This window comes from Symphalangus syndactylus, chromosome 3 (assembly GCF_028878055.3).
Source record: "Symphalangus syndactylus isolate Jambi chromosome 3, NHGRI_mSymSyn1-v2.1_pri, whole genome shotgun sequence".
Lineage (NCBI taxonomy): Eukaryota > Metazoa > Chordata > Mammalia > Primates > Hylobatidae > Symphalangus > Symphalangus syndactylus.
The window spans coordinates 14,348,177-14,367,040 of NC_072425.2; the positions used below are offsets into that span (position 1 = coordinate 14,348,177).

At 56.5% G+C, this 18,864-nt stretch overlaps 1 protein-coding gene across 5 annotated transcripts in view; it reads right to left on the reverse strand.

Moving 5' to 3' along the window:
* Nucleotides 1-4,324: 4,324 nt before the first annotated feature.
* Nucleotides 4,325-18,864, reverse strand: part of HMCN2 (hemicentin 2) — a 172,615-nt gene continuing 158,075 nt past the window's right edge. For 3 of the 5 annotated variants that reach the window (XM_055270698.2, XM_055270699.2, XM_055270694.2), the window contains 12 exons: nt 16,166-16,315; nt 13,949-14,086; nt 13,732-13,853; nt 12,983-13,220; nt 11,545-11,607; nt 11,301-11,423; nt 10,430-10,564; nt 9,225-9,353; nt 8,385-8,705; nt 7,511-7,630; nt 6,442-6,568; nt 4,325-5,647 (listed from right to left, as the gene is read on the reverse strand). In XM_055270698.2, coding sequence (XP_055126673.1) covers nt 5,302-5,647; nt 6,442-6,568; nt 7,511-7,630; nt 8,385-8,705; nt 9,225-9,353; nt 10,430-10,564; nt 11,301-11,423; nt 11,545-11,607; nt 12,983-13,220; nt 13,732-13,853; nt 13,949-14,086; nt 16,166-16,315 — 2,012 coding nt within the window. In that variant the 3' untranslated portion in view covers nt 4,325-5,301. Of the gene's footprint in view, nt 5,648-6,441; nt 6,569-7,510; nt 7,631-8,384; nt 8,706-9,224; nt 9,354-10,429; nt 10,565-11,300; nt 11,424-11,544; nt 11,608-11,788; nt 12,137-12,982; nt 13,221-13,731; nt 13,854-13,948; nt 14,087-16,165; nt 16,316-18,864 lie in introns of those variants that run through there. The other 2 variants (XM_055270700.2, XM_055270701.2) reach the window with 2 other exon arrangements.

Consider the following 18,864-nt stretch of genomic DNA (forward strand, 5'->3'; position numbering starts at 1 on the left):
GGTTGGCACCAGAAGCCACTTTGCCGCTGCCCAAGCCTGGGCATTGGCCCTGGGAAAAGAGAGTGTCCTCCAGGCCAGACCCTAGGTTGCCAGTCCTCGCCCACAGGAACACAGAGTCCAGTTGTTGGGTTTGTGGAAAACCCACATCAGGGAGTTCAAAGAGCGACCTGCAGGCCTGTTTTCCACCCCGATGGTGCAAACAGACTCGCGGAGGTCAGGTGGCACCAGGGGGCTGGGCGGCTTGGACAGAGCCTTGGCCGATGGCAGCTGGCAGCTAGAAAAAGAGAGGTGGCAAACATCCTTCTTGGATGGAAAATACTCTCTGGCTCTGGCTACGGCTTGCTTGGGAGGGGCCTCCTCTGCTCGTAACCATCCTTGGGGGTGGGGTAAGCAGTTGGAGTGTAGGGGAGGAAGGGACTGGGTCAGAATCTGGCTCCAAGGCCTGGTCTGCCTTGGGCTTTCTGTGTGACCTTGGGTAAGTCACTCCTTTCCCCCGCCTCCGCTCCATAGCTTCAAATGGAAAAGGAGGGAAAAGTGGGGAGGCGGGGGGCTGAATGGACACTCCCTTTTTTGCTCCTCAGATCTTCAATTGCCAAGGGCCCTTGTCTTCAGCCTGCCCCTGGCCCTCTCTTTCCCCTTCCTTGGAAAGTGGAGGCAGGGGAGCCTGGTGGTCAGAGCCCAGGACTCTGGAGTCAGACGGGCCTGGGTTGAGTCTTTCTCTTCCCCTCCAGGCTGTGTGAGATGAGATAAGTGGCTTCCTTCTCTGAGCTCTCCTTCTCTCATTTGTGAAATGGGGACGCTGTTTCTTGGCTCTGGAGCTCCTGGAAGGACTAAATAAACCCAAGTCACCGGGCACGGTGGCTCACACCAGTAATCCCAGCACTTTGGGAGGCCGAGACAGGCGGATCACGAGGTCAGGAGATCGAGACCATTCTGGCTAACACGGTGAAACCCTATCTCTACTAAAAAAAAAAAAAAAAAAAATTAGCCGGGCGTGGTGGCGGGTGCCTGTAGTCCCAGCTACTCGGGAGGCTGAGGCAGGAGAATGGCGTGAACATGGGAGGCGGAGCTTACAGTGAGCCGAGATCGCGCCACTGCACTCCAGCCTGGGCGACACAGTGAGACTCCGTCTCAAAAACAAAAAACAAACAAACAAAAAATCTCAAGTCTGTAAGACACTGAACAAAGACTTAATAAGTAGTAGTTTTACAAACATGGAAGGCCTGGGTGAGACTGGGAGCGGCCTGCAGGAGACAGCAGAGGTGAGAGAGGACCCTCCCCTCTGTGGGTCTCCACCTCTGCGTCGCCTCCACAAAGTCCCCAGCTCCATAAAAAATTAACAGCCTAGCGAAGAGCAGCGCTCCAGTTCTGACCCGCTGACCCCTGGCGTTGCACAAAGAGGGGTGTTCGGCCCAAGGAAGGCCCTCACAGGTGGACCCTGGACAAATAGGGTACAGGAGGGTCTAGGAAGCCCCTCCCCCACTTCTTCCCGCCACCTCTAATCTCTCCACCCAGCCTGGACTTCCACCATCAGTGATTTCTGTGGTTTAAACCAGAGATCAGCAAACTCTGGTCTGAACTTGTTTTTGTCAAGCCTGCATGCAAAACTAAGAATGGCTCTTGCATTTGTAAATGGTTGAAAAACATCAAAAGAAGAATATTTCATGGCACGTGAAAATGATAATGAATTTGAAATGTAAGTGTCCACAAATAAAATTTTATTGGAACACAGCCGTGCCCATCTGTTCATGGGTCCTCCGGGGCTGCTTTTGCGCTGCAATGGCAAAGGTAAGTCATTTTGACAGAGCTTGAATGTCCCGCAAAGCAGAAAGTACTATCTGGCCCCTAACAGAAAAACTTTGCAGACTGGTTTGAAGGAAACCTTCAGGAAGAATCGCCCTGGAGAAGGTTCTATTGGGCTGCTAGGTGGGAATCAAGAGTCCCAGTCTGACCATTAACCAGTCACACCTCAGTCAAGTGACTGGATCATGTTCCCTCCCTGTACCCCCCTTTCTCCATCTGTAAAATGGACACAGCGATTTTTTCTCTGTGTACCCAGAACAGCTCTGTTTAGACAGCCTGATTGTCGTTCACCTCTAGAAGGAACTAACTCAGACAACTTTCCTCATTGCCCAGATGAGAGGGAGGGGACACAGAGGGAGCTGACCATGTCACACTAAGTAGGAGAAACAGGGAGAGAGGAACTCTCTTCTTCAGAACCATATGCAAAAGACAACCTCTCTCTCCCAGAGGCTGTGTCAGGGGCAGCTGGCAACAAAGAGGCCACCCAGGCAGGGGCTGCTGCCAGCCCAGGGAGAAGGGCAGGAATGGGAGGAGAAGGACGAACAGCAGCGTGAGCTTCTGCCAAGCTCCGTTTCACCTACACTCCTCCCGAGACCCAGCACACTGGAGATAGGCCAACACGCAGATATGCAATAACTTTCTTAAAAACCATTTTCGTTGGAGATGGGGTCTCGCTCTCTCACCCAGGCTGGAGTGCAGTGGCCAAATCATAGCTCACTGTAGCCCCAAACTCCTGGGCTCAAGGATCTTCCCTCCTCAGCTTCCCAGGTAGCTGGTACTACAGGCATGCACCACCACACCCAACTATACATGTACTCTTGTATAGGTCACTCATCAAAGCCAAGGTCCTTGTGGTGGCCCAAAGACCTCACAGGATCCACCCCACCCCCTCGACCTTTCTCTCTTCCCTTTCTCCCACTTCATTCATCTCCAGCCTCCTCAGCCTCCTGGCTGAGGGCCCTGACACTTGCTGTCCCCTCTTCTGGAACACCCTCCCCTCTATTGCGATGGCCGTGTAACTTTCTCCTTCACCTTCTTCTGGTCTCTTCTCAGAAGCCACCTGCTCGGTGAGGCCTGCCCTGACCGCCTTTTAAAAACTACCCCAGGGGCCGGGCACAGTGGCTCACATCTGTAATTCCAGCACTTTGGGAGGCTGAGGCAAGAGAATCACTTGAGGTCAGGAGTTTGAGACCAGCCTGGCCAACATGGTGAAACCCAGTCTCTACTGAAAATACAAAAATTAGTCCAGGCGCAGTGGCTCATGCCTGTAATCCCAGCACTTTGGGAGGCCGAGGCCGGCAAATCACCTGAGGTTGGGAGTTTGAGACCAGCCTGACCAACATGGAGAAACCCCGTTTCTAGTAAAAATACAAAATTAGCCGGGCATGGTGGTGCATGCCTGTAATACTAGCTACTCGGGAGGCTGAGGCAGGAGAATGGTGTGAACCCGGGAGGCGGAGCTTAAAGTGAGCCGAGATCGCGCCACTGCTCTCCAGTCTGGGCTACAGGGCCAGACTCCGTCTCAAAAAAAAAAAAGGACTACTTAGGAATTGTTGCACTAAACTTCTGTCCATTCATTCATCCAACAAAGGCCCTTCCTGTAGATAAATTAGATGAATTATTAAGGCCAGGGCCTAGAAGCGGCCCTTGCCTTCAATAATCCGTCCCACAGAGTGGGGGGAGTGCTATCAGGAAAAAGATAGCTCAGAAGAGGACTGCAAGTGAAACCCAGGGGCAAGGTGCAAAGGATACAAGATAATAAGCAAGCCATAAAGAAGCCCGCTGTAGGAGTCTACTACTGGAAAACAACAAGAGTTAGCAGATAAAAATACACTGGGGTAAGCCGGGTGCAGTGGCGCATGCCTGTAATCCCAGCAGTTTGGGAGGCTGAGGTGGGAGGATCCTTTGAACCCAGGAGTTCCAGACCAGACTGAGCAACATAATGAAACCTCATCTCTACAAAACATTTAAAAAATTAGGTCGGGCACGGTGGCTCATGCCTGTAATCCCAGCACTTTGGGAGGCCGAGGCGGGCAAATCATCTGGAGGTCAGGAGTTTGAGACCAGCCTGACCAGCGTGGAGAAACCCCATCTCTACTAAAAATACAAAATTAGCTGGGCATGGTGGCACATGCCTGTAATCCCAGCTACTCGGGAGGCTGAGGCAGGAGAATCACTTGAACCCAGAAGACGGAGGTTGCGGTAAGCCGAGATAGCACCATTGCACTCCAGCCAGGGCAACAAGAGCGAAACTCCAACTCAAAAAAAAAAAAAAATTAGCCAGGTGTGGTGGTGCATGCCTGTGGTCCCAGCTACTCAGGAGGTTGAGGTGGGAGGATTGCTTGAGCCTGGGAGGCAGAGATTGAGGTGAGCAGAGATCACGCCACTGCACTCCAGCCTGGGTGACAGAGTGAGATCCTATCTCAAAATAATAATATCACATTGGTATTTTCCTAACGGAGTAGATATTAGGTGTTTTTGCCACAAAAATAAGTATATACAAGATGATGGGTATGTTTTATTTTTTTCAAACCCACACAAAATCCAAATGGATATGTTCATTAGTTTGACTGTAGTAACCATTTCATTATGTGTATCAAAGCATCATGTTGTATGACTTACATATATACAAAACATTAATAGTTAATATAAAGGCCAGGCATGGTGGCATGTGCCTGTAGTTTCAGCTGCTCTGGAGGCTGAGGCGGGAGGATCGCGAAGCCAGGAGGTCGAGGCTGCAGTGAGCCACGATCATGTCATTTGCAACTCCAGCTTGGGCGACAGGAAAAGACCCTGCCTCTAAAAAGTAAGAATTATTTTTTTGCCACTGGCTGTTGCTGTCTGTGCAACACATTTACTCCTCATTTAATTGCCCCCGCAGCCCTATGGGGGAAGGGAATGCCCTATTGCAATATTTTATGGATTAGGAAACTGAGGCCGGGAGGTGCCTGAGGCGCCCTACTCCTAAGGCTGGTAGACTCAAACTGCAGTGCTCCTGGATCAGAACAGAAGGCGTGGTCTCCTTCCCAGCACAAAGCCTTCCCTACAAAGCAAAATAATTAGACAAAGAAACCAAGTTGGTTAAAAAAACAATCTTTTTATATTGCAACAGGGTTCAGAATGACACCGCCAGGTGTGGCCGGGCCACAGCCGCTGCCACCCCCAACGCGGGGTCTGCCCCTTCTCCCGTGCGTCCAGGTGCCCCTTGTCCCTGTCCCGCTCCCACTGAGGGGCGGATCCGACCTGGAGGCTTCCCCGGGCCCTGCCTGTGGGCCTGGCCACCCAAGAGCCGCCCTGGACGCCTCCCTCTGTGAGGTCAGGTCCTCGCTGTCGGGGGGTCAAGGCTGTGCGCAGGGTCGTGTTGACCCAAGGTCTCGCTGACGCACGGGGCGGGAGACGATGACGCTCCGCTTGCCACAGCAGGTGGCGTGGACCAAGCTTCTCCTCGACCCCTTCCTCGGGGGTCACGCCAGGGCGGCCGCCAACGCCCTCTCCCGTTTAGTAGGGGTAGGGGGACACGGCGATGAGCAGGACGAAGATGCTTTGGTGGCGCGGCGCCGCGGCGCGCACAGTGAGCCGGTAGAGGCCGGCGCGGGTGAGCGCGCGACGGGTGTAGACCGCGCCGAGTCCCCCGCCCAGCGGACGCAGCGCGAAGGGGCTGCGGGGGTCGGGCTCCAGCACGCTGAGCTCGGTGCGGTTGGCGGGGACGCCGGCCTCGGAGAAGGCGGCGAGGCGGGCCACGTCGTGGTGGGCGCGCACGCCCAGGGGCAGCGGCAGCAACCGGTACTGCAGCGTAGAGGGGCTGCCCGTGCCGCAGTCCCGAGAGCAGCGCCGGAAGCACGTCCTGCGGGCGGCACAGACACACGGACAGGCGGACTCGGGGGTGCGGTCGGAGCGTGGCCCATCCGCGTAACTCAGACCTCCCTGCCAGCCCCTGCAGTTCCGCCCACGCGCTGCCCGTCCTTCTCCCGCAGAGCCCCACCCGCCTTCTCTGCAGGCGCCCACGCTAGCCCGTTTTAGAGATCAACAAACTGAAACCCAGAGAAGCCAGAGGCGTGCCCTTTCACGGTCCCTCCAGCGGACTTTCCAGATCCATGCCCCAGGGAAGCCCAGCAGACACAGGGGAGCGATGTGCCCCTGGGCCCAGTCACCCAGTCTGGATTTGCCCTGCGGGGGCGGGGTTGGAGGTGGAGACTGCGCTTAGCCTTGCCTGGGGCATCCGCTTCCAACCCCAGCCTAGGTTTCCAGTTGTAAGGCCCGGGGCAGGTCACCCGCCGCGAGAAACCTTTCCAGGGCAGCAGCTGCCACCCCTAAGGTCCCCATGTCTCCGTGCGTCTTGATGAGTGTCCGTGGCCGCTGTGAGCGGCGTGGGGGAGATGGGTTTGGTGCTGGCGTGTCTGAGTTTTGTCCTGGGGTTGTGTGTGAGTCTGCACGGTGTTCCCGTGTCTGGGGTTTGGTGTGTGTGCTCCTGTGTCCCCGTTCTCTCCCACTCTGGCCTCTCCCTGCCCCCAGGGCTCCGTGCGCTCCTGCCTGCACCACTTATGTGGGGAGTGACAATGACAGGGCCATTCTGCACCCCGAGTGACTGAAAAATGTGCTTTTCCTGAGGGCACAAGGCCCTGCCAACTCAACCCTTACCCAGGGCTGGGGCCCTGCCGGTAGGTGGCAGGACAGGGTGTGTCCACACACTGGTAGCTGCCGCGGGTGTTGAAGCACATCTGGCCGGGTCCGCACTCGATGCTGTCCTCCTTGCACTCGTTGATGTCTGGATGGGGAAGTTGGTGAAGCGGGGGAGGGAGATGAAAAGATGCAGCAAAGGAGAAAGGGGGAGTGCATGGGGAGAAGTACCTTTGGGGGACCGGTGAGGTGAGCAGCCCTTCTCCTTTTGTCCCCAGCCAGTCTGACCCGTGACCACCTAGCTGGAGGCCTGCGGCACCTTCTCATCTCCCTGGGGGGGCCAGGGCTTTCCAGGGCGTGTAGGTGGGCACTGTGGGGGCCTCCTGAGCAAGTGCTGGGTAGGAGGGCCTGGGAGAGATGGGGCTTTCCCTGGATGGCTGCTTTGCCCAAAGACCCAGAGTGCCCACTGCCCATGGACAGAGCCCCTGATCCTGTCTTCCTCAGTGGAAGCCCCACCCTTCTCAGAGGATGTTCGGTGACCTCCATGGCAGCGTGAGGGACAGAGACAGGCAGGGCAGGCATGGTTCCCGTTCTTTAGGGTGGAGGAAGCAGCATGACTGGCCCCAGCCCCGTTTGTGCACACCAGGGAAACGGTGCCCGGTTTGGGAGTTAGAGGCACTTACTATACCAGCAGCAGCAGCCGTGCGGCTCTGTGTTCAACCTCCACAGCTCTCAACCCAGCTATCTGAGGGGGGACTGTGCTAGCCCCATTTAACCAGGAGGCCAGAGGCTTAGAGAGGTGAAGTGAGTTTCCCAGGGACACACAGCAGAGCTAGGATTGGCCTTGCAGAGCTGCTTTCAGAGCCTGCCCACGTAATCTCAGAGCTCCTGTTCAGGGGATGGGCCCTGGCATGGCTGTGGGAGCCTGGGGTGTTCACGGAACCCCTCTGAGCCTGCCTCCCGGCCCCACATCACAGGATAGTTGTGAAGGGGCTGGAGTGAACGGAGTAGGTGAGATGCCACATGTCCCATCCCACGCTGCCTGCCCTAGCCCCAAGGGTGTTTGAGCGGTGGCCTGAGCCCGGCTCACCCTGGCAGTTCTTCCCACTGGGGAGCAGGCGGTAGCCGGTGGGGCACAGGCACTGGTAGCTGCCCTCGGTGTTGCGGCAGGCGTGCTGACACAGGTTCCTCACCTGGCACTCGTCGAGGTCTGGCTCGGGCATGGGGGTGGGGCAGGTAGAGGACGGGGGCAGAGAGACACACTGAGCCACAGACACCGACGTGGCCACACACCTGCCGTCTGGGCTCTGAAGCGGCCCTGCTCCTTCTCCCTGTCCTGCCCCTCCCAGCCCAGGTTTGGGGTTGGGGGAGTCCCTGGGCTTGGTGAGAGGGAGGAGCCCCACCTTACCTACCCCCTGCTCACCAAGGCATAGAAGGAGCAAGCAGCATCACCCCACAGACGCCTCCGTCCAGGCGGGAATGCCGAGGCGTCAGCCCTAGGGCAGGCCACCTCCTCTTTGTCCCTCTCTGCAGGGTCCAGGGGCCGTCCCCCACCCCCACCACCCAGCAGTCCCTTGTCACATTCTCATGTCTACCTGGAACATTCTCTTTCACCCCTGAAAATCTCCCTCCCTGACTGCTTTCCCTCTGAGTGCTAAGAGGAGTGTTTCTCAAAGGGGGTTCTCAGGACCACTTGCCTAGGATGCCCTCCCTCTGGGCAAAGTGTCCTGAAGTCAAATGGTTTAAAAAATAGTCCACCCCATCTTGGAAGTCCCCTGCCCAGTAGCACAGCCAAGGCTCTGAGACACCCTGCATTGGTGAAGCCACCATCCACCACACCACCCACCTCACTTGCCAGGAAGGTCTGGGTTTCTGAACTCGGTGGGGGGCACCTGCACACCCACCCTAGGGGCCCAAGAGCCCATAATGGCAGTGTCCCATGGATGGTCAGGGCCTGGCCTTACCTGTGCAGACTCCGTTCTGCCTGATGAAACCAGGAGGGCACCAGGCCCGGCCCACGCTTCTCAGGGCCACAGGACCCGGCCGGAGAGAGACCCAGGCATGGTAGGAGCCACCGGGGATCGAGGCCCGGGGCCGCAGCCAGGGCAATAGAGGGCCTCGGTGGCTGACAGTGGTCACATTTTGTCCATTCCGCTCCAGTGAGGTGCAGGCCTTGCCGTCACGAAGGAGGGTCTGGCCTGGGGGGCACAGGCAGCGGTAGCTGCCCTGGAGGTTGTGGCACTGGTAGGCGCAGGCCTTGGGCAGCTGCAGGCACTCATTGACATCTGCAGAGGGGTGGGGTCAGGCGTGTGCACAGACAGGTGGCCCAGGGCCCCCTGCAGCCTGCAGCCATTGCCTGGCCCTGCCTTCTCTTTTGTTGGCACTCCCTAGAATCCAGTCACTCCCACGCTGCATGCGAGCCACACTGCATCCTCCTCTCCTGGACCAACCCCAGCCTCCTCTCTGATTCCACCTAAGGCTACCAGAGGCTCAGCCTCCCCAGCTCCCAGCATCATCCCAGACTCCAGCTCCCCCTCAGCCCTTCAGTGGCCCAGTTAGATCCATTCCCTCTCCTAAGCCTCTCTGAGATACACTCACTTGCCTCCACAGTCCTCCCACTCTTGAAATTCCCCGTAAGATGACCCCATAGGGTCAGGCTGAGGCTTTGGTGCACAGGCAGGCACCCAGTGAGTGCAAAGTGTCGGCTGCTGTTTGGTTATTCTCAGAACTCACCAGCACTGGCGCCTTAGACACTCTCAGCCCCTGAGCTGGGGGTGCTGGCCAGAGGGTGGGTGTCCCCGTACCTAGGCAGGGCAGGCTGGGGCCCTGCATCCGGTAACCCCTGGGGCAGCTGCAGCGGTGACCGCCTGGGGTATTCTCACAGAGCTGGTTGTAGTGACAGTCGTCCAACCCCTCCAGGCATTCGTCCACATCTGGGAGGCAGGGGCATGGTCGGCGGGGGGGAGGTCTAGCCCAGAGCCCCTCCCCCAAGGGACGGACCATCCCCCTCCATATCTGGGCCTCTTCCCTGTCCCCTTCTCCAGTTTCAGTGCCACCAGGCTGCATGGCAGCCCTCGTAGCACCTCCCCCAGTTATACCAGGTTGGAGGTCAACAGGGTTCCAGGTCCCAAAGAAAGGAAGGGGCTGAAAGGGTGGGCTTTGTGGGCGGAGTCCTGGGTTCCGCTGAGCTCTCCATATTCTAACCCTTGGGCAAGGAACTCTCCCTCTCTGAGCCTCAGTTTCCTTATCCATAAAGAGGGTAAAGATGTGACCTCTTCATGGGGTCGTGGTGAGGAGGGGAGCCTGGTATGTGGGAAGAGCTAAGAAAGTGGTGAGAAAGGAGGAAAGGGGGCAGGAAGGGTGGCAGGCAGGAGAGCCCAGTGAGTTTTCAGGCACTCTAAGGGCCCTGGGGGCCACAGAGTTGCGATGGCGATGGCTGATCCTCTGGGGTCAGGCTCCACCATGCTTCCCTCTCCACCGTACAGTCTCTCAGAGGAGCCGGGTGCACCCACGGTCCTGCAGCCATAGACTGCTAGAACTGGAAGGACCATTGAGGTCACCTGTCCAGGGGTGGCACCTAGGTTTTATCTCAAAGGCTGACTGCACCTGCTCCATGGTGGCTGCAGGGGCTGTTGGGTCAAGACGGATTCAGAAGTGGTCTCTAGCTGGGGCTTGATTCATGCGGGGGAACAGAACGGATGGCAGCAGAGGGAGCATGTGTTTGCCATCCCTGACCCAGCTCCCTCTTTATCAAGCAGACAAGACACTGAGGTCCAGAAAGAAAACACCCCTATCAAAGAAGGTGCCAGCTGCCAGGAGCCAGGGGAGGGCTCAGACCTCCAGAGCCTGGCTCAGGCTTTGTCCCCAGCCTTGCTGTGCTCCTTCTGCCAAAAGTCTCAGTCTTCCTGGAAGCCCAGAGCCCAGTGACACACAGCCCCCTATCAGCTGATCCCTGGCAACCTCTGGGTTTCCAGGAGTATGGACAGGCCGCATGCTGTGCCCCCGTCACCTTCACAGCCGGCCCCATCAGCAGCCACCCGGAAGCCAGGCCCACAGTCAGGGAGGCAGTGGTAGGACCCGAGCAGGTTCACACAGCGCTGCCCCTCTCGGCAAACGTGAGCATCCCACGCACACTCGTCCACATCTGGGGGCAGATCAGGGCAGATGGCTGTGTGAACATGATCCCCAGGCCTGCCTCGCCACCTAACCCTGGCCCAGCCTATCCACAGAGGCTTCGTCCACAGGCCCAGAAGCCACTGGCAAGAAGGTCCCCACCCCTTCTGCTAGCTCTTCCCATTGTCCTGCTCCCTATCCCAGAACACAGGGCCCACTCCAAGGGACCCGAGAGCTTGGGCCTGCAGCTTCCAATGCAAGGCTGCAGAGAACGTCCCCTTGGGCACCCGGCTTGGAGCCCAGCAGAGACTTGGCACCAGGCCCTCCTGGTGGGAGTGCAGGGATGCAGATTGGGGGTCAGCATCAGCACCATCACCCGAGGTCAGATTTGTCATCCAGCAACATTGCTGAGGGGGACAACTCACTTGCCAGTCTCAGTCAATTGGAAATTATGCTGAGTGTTGGGAAAGCTTCTGAGGCCTGTTCAGGTTCAGAATGCTGTAGCATGTGATAACCGCCCGTATGTCTCTGGGGCTGCCCATCACCCCCTGATACCTGGGCCTCACTCATCTGCAGCTCCCATAGCAGGAAGGAGCCTGGTGGGGACATAGCATTGGGACCCCCAGGCTGACATCAAACACCCTCAAGAATTGGCCATCCCTGCAGGTCTGTGTCCCCAGCCAGGGTCCTGGCCCTGGGGACCCTTCCGCACACCTGGGTCAGGTCTGAGGAGCACGTCTCCTCCCTCCTCCCAGCGACTCCCTCACCTCTGCAGTTCCTGTCATCCCAGGCCAGGGTGAAGCCAGTCGGGCAGGCGCAGGAGAAGTGGCCGGGTGCGTTAAGGCAGGCATGGGAGCAGGGGCTGGGGCCTCCCGAGCACTCGTCCCTGTCTGGGGCAGGAAGGGGTCTGGTGGTCTCCGCTCCCAGGCCCTCCTGCCAGCTGGCTGGGAGAAGCCATCCATCCCAGGCTGAGAGGCCTCCCACATCCATGCCAGGGTGGGGGGCGCTCACCCACACAAAACGCTCCCTGGGAGTCCAGCTCAAAGCCCTCGGGGCAGCCGACCTCATTCTCCGCTGCAAGGCAAAGAGGACAGACTCTAAGCACATGAGGGTGTCCTCTCCCAAGGCTGCCCTGGCCGTAGCCCAGGCTTGCAGCTCCCCCACTGCCAGCTTAGCCAGGCAGAGCCAAGACGGTGCCAGAGAGTCAGCGAGCCCATTTCCTGCCCAGGCCTGTTGGAGGCGATGACTGCAGGGCACGCCCAGTCAAGGAAATGTGTCCTGAAGGGCTCCCAGTGGGGCTGGGCAGTGAGTCAGGCAGCCCCAGGAAAACCATTCAGATAAAACACAGGAGGTCAGCACATGCAGAACGGCTCTCGTGAGACCACGGCAGCAATGCACAGAGAGCGTGCTCCTCTCCAGGGGCAGAGGAGAGCGTCGGACGGGCAGCAAAGACAAAGGCAGGGGAGGGGTGAGCTGGGTTCTGGAGGCGGGAAGGACACAAGGCAGTCTAAATCAGGGGTGTCCTATCTTTTGGCTTCTGTGGGCCATGCTGGAAGAAGAAGAATTGCCTTGGGTCACACATAAAATACGGATAGCTGATGAGCTAAAAAAAAAAAAAAAAAATCACAAAAAATCTCATAATGTTTTAAGAAAGTTTATAAATTTGTGTTGGGCCATATTCAAAGCTGTTCTGGGTGGCATGCGGCCTGTGGGCCACGGGTTGGACAAGCTTGGTCCAAATAATTGTAGGGACAGCCACCCTTGATGAGGCAGCTACTAGGTGCCAGGCTAGGGTTTTAGAGACAACATCTGTACGGTGACACCCTGCAAGGCAGGCGATTCCTGCCCGCTGTACAGATGGGAACACTGAAGCTCCAGGAGGACCAGGACATTGCCTCCAAGGTCCCACAGCCAGAAAGTGGTGCACCTGGGATTTGAACTGGGGTCTGCCTGACCTCAAAGCAGTGCTCTTATCACTGTCTCTCATTCAATGTTCAAAACACTCTGGGACCTCAAATAATGTGAGCATGTGTATCTTTGGCATTCACTGGGTAAACAGCATGTTCCTGTGGGTCTCTAGGGTTCCAACAGTGGTTTCTGGCTCCCTGGGTGGGGCCTCGGTGCAGGTGCCCTCGGGAGAAGAGGGTTGGGTGACTCAATTCCTTAACATCAGACTGGGGTGGCTGGACCTTCACCTTGGGGCCTGGGGAAAGGATCCAGAGGTTGGAACAAGGGTGGCTTAGAGAGCTGTGTCCCTGTGAGGAGGGTGGGTGGATGGATGGGAGTGGGGACAGGCCAGGTGAGCAGGCCAGGTGGGCCGTCTCAGTCTGAAGTCTGGCCCATGGTCAGTGGATGTTAGGGGCAGGGGTGGATTCCAGCCACGTGCATTTGGGCCCCTGGCAGGTTTTAGCTGGGGCAGTGGGGGTGGGACAAAGCAGAGGGGCCTCACCCGCCTGCAGGGCTGTAGTGAGCTGGAAGCGCAGGGCCTCGGCCTCTGGGTCGAAGGCCGAGCTGATAGCTGAGGCCCGCAGGTGCTGCACCAGCTGGGGCTGGAGGCCCCGGGCCGCGTTGTACTGGATGCTGTGGTTGCAGCGCAGGAACGAGGGGAGGCTGCCCTGGAAGAAGCGCTGCGTGGAGCCCACAAACAGTTGGCCAGGCCCTGTTTGCACGTAGTGCTCCTCAAAGTCCTGCAGGATGAAGAGGAGGGGAGGAGGAGGAGGGGTGGGGGAGAGGGAGAAAGGGGTCAGGGTTGGAAGGAGAGGAGGAAAATGCTGAGATTTCAACTCCCAAGCAGCCTGAGACCCTTACCCCAACTCAGGGGCTTGAGGAGGCTTGGGAGAAGATGGGGTGAGCCTTGGAAAGAGATGGGGTGAGCCTTGGGAGGAGATGGGGTGAGCCTCCTAGAACCTCTTCTAACAGCTGGGCTGCTCTGGGCAGCTCACCTCTCTTCAGGACTCGTGCTTTTGAACAAGAATACTCTGATCTGAAGTCGCATGGCTCAGAGCATCCCTTCAAGGGCTTGAACTTGAGCCTGTTACAACTGCTCATCCTACCCTAAGTCCAAGGCCAGACTGTGACCCAGCCCTGCAGCGGCGTCAGGAGGGAGAGTGGGCCTGGCTGCTCAGGGGTGATTGAGAGCCGGGCACCTCCGTCTCTCTCACCCACCCTGTCTGCACACCCCAGGACTTGACCCCCAACCTGCACTTGAAGATCTGCATCAGCCAGGCTCTCTGGGACAACGCCACTGACCACCACGTCGAGGAGCAGGAGGCCATCAGGATCCAGGCCCCGGGCCACCTGGGTCATCGTGAGCAGCTCCCCTGCAAACCATCCCCACCCAGCCCAGAGTCACCACGGGAGGTCCTGGGCGCAGGCTTCAGTCCTGCCTGGCCCACCTGGGGGAGGCCCCGCTTACCTGTAGCAAACTCCATGTGTGACTCCTGCCGGAACCTGCCCCCGGTCAGGGAGTGGCCATTCAGGGTTTCCCCACTCTCTCTGGCCAGGGCCCAGTAGATGGGGGCGATGGTGACCACAAGCACCCGCATCAGAGGCCCTGGGTGGGGCAGGGCGTAGAGGCCAGGTTAGAGCTGATCCTCGGGGCAGCCACTCTCCTGTTCAAGGTCCCGTCATGGCTTCCCACTGCCCCCAGGAGAGCTCAGCCCCTTCCCTTGCTGCCCATACTCAGCCTTGTGACTGCCATGCCAATTATTTAACCAGAATCCGGGACCTGGTGGAGGCAAATAATCTACTTCCCGGAGTAACTGTGAAATTAATAAATTTATACAAGGAAATGCTAGGCAACATAGTGAGACTGTCTCTACAAAAAATAAAAATATTAAGGACAGGCTGGGTGCGGTGGCTCACGCCTGTAATCCCAGCACTTCAGGAGGCCAAGGCGGGCGGATCACGAGGTCAGGAGATCGAGACCTTCCTGGCTAACACGGTGAAACCCTGTCTCTACTAAAAATATAAAAAAAAAAATTAGCCAGGTGTGGTGGCGGGCGGCTGTAGTTCCAGCTATGCGGGAGGCTGAGGCAGGAGAGTGGTGTGAACCCGGGAGGCGGAGCTTGCAGTGAGCTGAGATTGCGCCATTGCACTCCAGCCTGGGTGACAGAGCGAGACTCCGTCTCAAAAAAAAAAAAAAAAAAAAAAATATATATATATATATATATATATATGGACCTAAGCCAGGTGTGGTGGCATACGCCTGATAGTCCTAGCTACTGGGGAGGCTAAGGTAGGAGGATCGCTTGAGCCTGGGAGGCTGAGGCTGCAGTGAGCTGTGATTGCATCACTTGCACTCTAGCCTGGGCAACAAAGCGAGAAGCAGTCTCAAAAAGAAAAAAAAAAGAAGAAATAAATGCATGTACCTTGCTGACATTTAACTTAGTTCAATAAATACCGATTGAGGGCCCCTGGGTCACCACGGAGCCAGGGACTCCACAGACTGTCATTACATATTTGCTGAGTTGAAGTGAACCAACTTTTCTAACTTGCAGATCCCTTCTGGACGAGCCCCGGTTTGTTCCAACCCATTTGAAAAAAGAACCAAAAAATGGCCCTGGACGTGGATTCTCAGATCTTCTTCACGTGATGCCCCACCTTCCACGCAGGGCCAGGTGGGGCCACGGACTGGGCAAGGGGAACACACCTGCTCCCCACTTGCTCCGAGTCAGGACCGGTGCCAGCTTTGCAAGGTTCACAGGAGCCGGCCAGGCCCCTGTGCATGGGCACCACCTTCTCAGCCTCTCTGTGCGTCTGTTTCATGGAACAGAGCCTGGCCAGCGGGCTTGGGGCCAGATGCTTTTCCAGGCCTCGCACTCCTGCAGCTGGAATAAGCAGCCATGTCTGGGCGGCGTCCCGCTTCATCTGCTGTCTGCTGACAGCCAGCTCAGAGTGACTTCCCCAGCAAAATCCCCTGACCCCACACTGCTCATGCAGGACCATGGCCAAGGGCAGCTTCAGAGGAGCTACTTTTAGTGAAGACCCCATGAACACTGCCCCTCCTGGACCCCCACGAGGGGCCAGGGATTCCTTGGGAAGGGAGAGACAGTGACGTTCACTGTCACAAGCTCTGCAAGTCTCTCAGAGCATTCATCGCTCAGACACCGTACATGAGAGCTCTGTGTGCAGATGACTCTTCTTAGCTCTTCTTAGTCCTCTAGGTTTTCTAGGCAATTCAATTCTCCATGTTTCCTGCTTCCCGTCACCTCCAGCCTGCACCCCTCACTCATGACTGGAGATCCCTCCACTTCCATCAGCCCAAGCCTTAACTTAAATGGGGAAAAGCCTCAGGGAGCCATCCGTGGCTTGGGAAACCACAATCTGAGTGCCCGCACCCCCAGAACACCGACTGTTTCGCACACTCTTGGTCTGACTGTAAATGCAGTTCCTTTGTTTTTGGGAGGTTGTGAGGGGGACAGGAAGTTGCCTGCACCTAAGTCCACTCAGCTTTGCTTTGCTTTGGCTTGCACTCAGCTTTGAGAGGTGGTCAGACGTGCTCTGGTCATCAGGCCCTGAGCAAGTCTCGGGGCACAGGCTCTGCCCCTCCTCGGTCCAGCATGTTCTCGAGGATCCTTGCTGGGGCTGGGACAATGGCCCAGAGGCAGGTGATGCTCTGCCTTCTACTCACCCACGTTTGCTGGGACATGGCGGATGCTGCTGTGGATGCTGCTGACCCCGGAGTGCGCCTCCTGCATCACGCTGGTGTTGAGTGTGGCCACGCCAAATTTCCGGCCATTGATCACCCCAATCATGCTGCCCCAGCTCCCCTGGGGCTCCCCTGTAAGGAAGGGAAAGAACTACAGTGCTACTGACTACACACCCCGGGGCCCACAGCACAAGCAGGCTGTCATTCCCATTTCATGAAGGAGTAAATGGAGGCTGGGAGAGTTCACCTCCACTTGTCCAAGGACACACAGCTAAGGGGTCACAGACTCAACGCCCAGGTGATCTTGGCTCTAAAAGGGAAGGGAGGCTGTTAGGAGGAACCTTGGGCTGGGGGTGGAGCTGGCTTCTAATTCTGGCTCTGCCATTCCTTAAAACCTGGCCTCGTCAGGCCCCCAAGCCACACCTGAGTTGGCTCACCTGTAAAATGAGGAGGTGGGACCACAAACTCACAGAAGACCTGTGGGTCTCTGAAATGCCAGGAGCCCACGACGGCATGGCTGGCACACTGAAGGAGCCAGGGCACCGAGCCAGAGCCGGATGCCGTCACCTGAACAGCCCCATTCCATCAGTGCTGCTGGCTCCAGCTGCCCTGCAGCTGGCCTGGCTGGGTGGGCTGGCTTCCGAGCGGCCGCCCGCCAGGCCGTCTGTGAGCAGATGCTCTTTAGTGCTAATCAAACGGATGGTGCAGGCACAGGGGGGTGCTTCCTCTGACTAATGGGCCAGCTGTCTTGTTTAGGCAGATGGCATTCCAGGGGGCGAGAGACAGAAGTTAGCCTGCCTCTCCACTCACCAGCTCTCAGGGGAAATTAACAACAAATTGCCCATGATCTGTCAAAAAATAACATAAAACACTCAAGTGCTAGGATCCTAAATGGATGAATCAAGGGGCTGGTTAATTTGGGTTCTAGGAAGCAGGGCCATTTCCTGCAGCCCAGAGCTGGGGTTTGATGAGATTTGAAGCCCATCTAGGATGTTTCTCATCAGTATCTGATGCTCTGGAGCCTATGGGAGGGACAGGAGAAGGGCCGTGAACCTATCCCTGGCCTTTTAATAGGGGGGTGAGGAAGGTATCGGGAGCTGCAGATCGAGAAGGCTGGAGTGTGACCAGGGCAGCTTTGGAAGGGGACAGGAAATGGAACCCAGGCACGGCAAGCCACCGCCAGCTCTCTCAGACATGGAGTGACGTAGCAGCCTCTTGTCCCCCTACAAGGCCAGGATTGGGACCTGCCAGGCTGATGAGGAAGGAGGAGAAGCAGGTTTTCAGGAGGGAAAACAGGTTTATAGTTAGAAGCTCCAAAACCCTGAACTCCCTTCACCCACCAGTGCCCCTTAAGAAAATCGTCCCACAGAAATCTTCAGGGCCACACACAAAGATGCATAGCACGGTGTGGTTTTGGGGAATGGAAACTAGCAAAATAAACGATGTTGCTCATTTGACAAAGCCGAAAGGAATGAAGATAAAAAACGTTCCCATGGAATGATACGAAGCCAATAAAAAAGCTGTGGACCGATGTGTATCATAATGGGATGTCTTCCAAGATAGAGGAAGTAAAAATGGCAGGTTATAGAGGGGGTAAATTTGACATTTGTAAAAAGAAAAGTGTATCTCTTCTATCCAGAGAAAACAGTGTGAAAGAATGTATCTCCCCAAATAATTGCTTAAGCTACTTTGGGTCACTGAATTATGGGAGAGAATTACCTTTTTCTTCATAGATTTCTATAGTATCTGGCCTTTCTACAATTAACTTATATAAAGGAAGAATATTTGTTTCTATTTAAAAAAATAAGGAGGCTGGGATATGGATTGAATGGTACCACCCCACCCAAAATTCATATGTTGAAGTCCTAACCCCCAGGACCTCAGAATGTGACCCTATTTGAAGACAGGGTCTTTATAGGGTAAGTCAAGTTAGAATGAGGTCATTAGAGCAGGCCTAATCCAACATGACTGTGTCCTTATAAATAGGGAAGCGTAGACACACACAGGGAAGATGAAGGCAGAGTTGGGGGTGATGTCTCGACAAGCCACAGAACGCCAAGGACCACCAAGACGACCCTGGGAGAGAGGCCCAGACCAGATCCTCCCCACAGTGCTCAGAAGGAACCAGGGCTGCTGACAGTGTGATCCTGGATTTCCAGCCTCCACAACTATGAGACAATCAGTGTGGCTTAAGCCTCCAGCTTGTGGTATTTTTTTTTTTTTTTTTACCAGTAGCCCTAGAGAACAAATACAAAGGCCAAGTGCATAGCTCTGTGGTTTGGACTGGGGCCTGCCAACAGAAGGTAAGAAGTGGGAAGGGCCAGGTGAGGTGGCTCACACCTGTAATCCCAGCACTTTGGGAGGCCGAGATGGGCGGATCACGAGGTCAGGAGATCGACACCATCCTGGCTAACGCGGTGAAACCCCGTCTCTACTAAAAATACAAAAACTAGCCGGGCGTGGTGGCGGGCGCCTGTAGTCCCAGCTACTCGGGAGGCTGAGGCAGGAGAATGGCGTGAACCCGGGAGGCAGAGCTTGCAGTGAACTGAGATTGCGCCACTGCACCACTCCAGCCCAGGCAACAAGAGCGAGAGACTCCGTCTCAAAAAAAAAAAAAAAAAAAAAAAAAAAAAAGAAGTGGGATGAAGCCCTGAAATAGAGGGGGGTCTGCTTAGATCCAA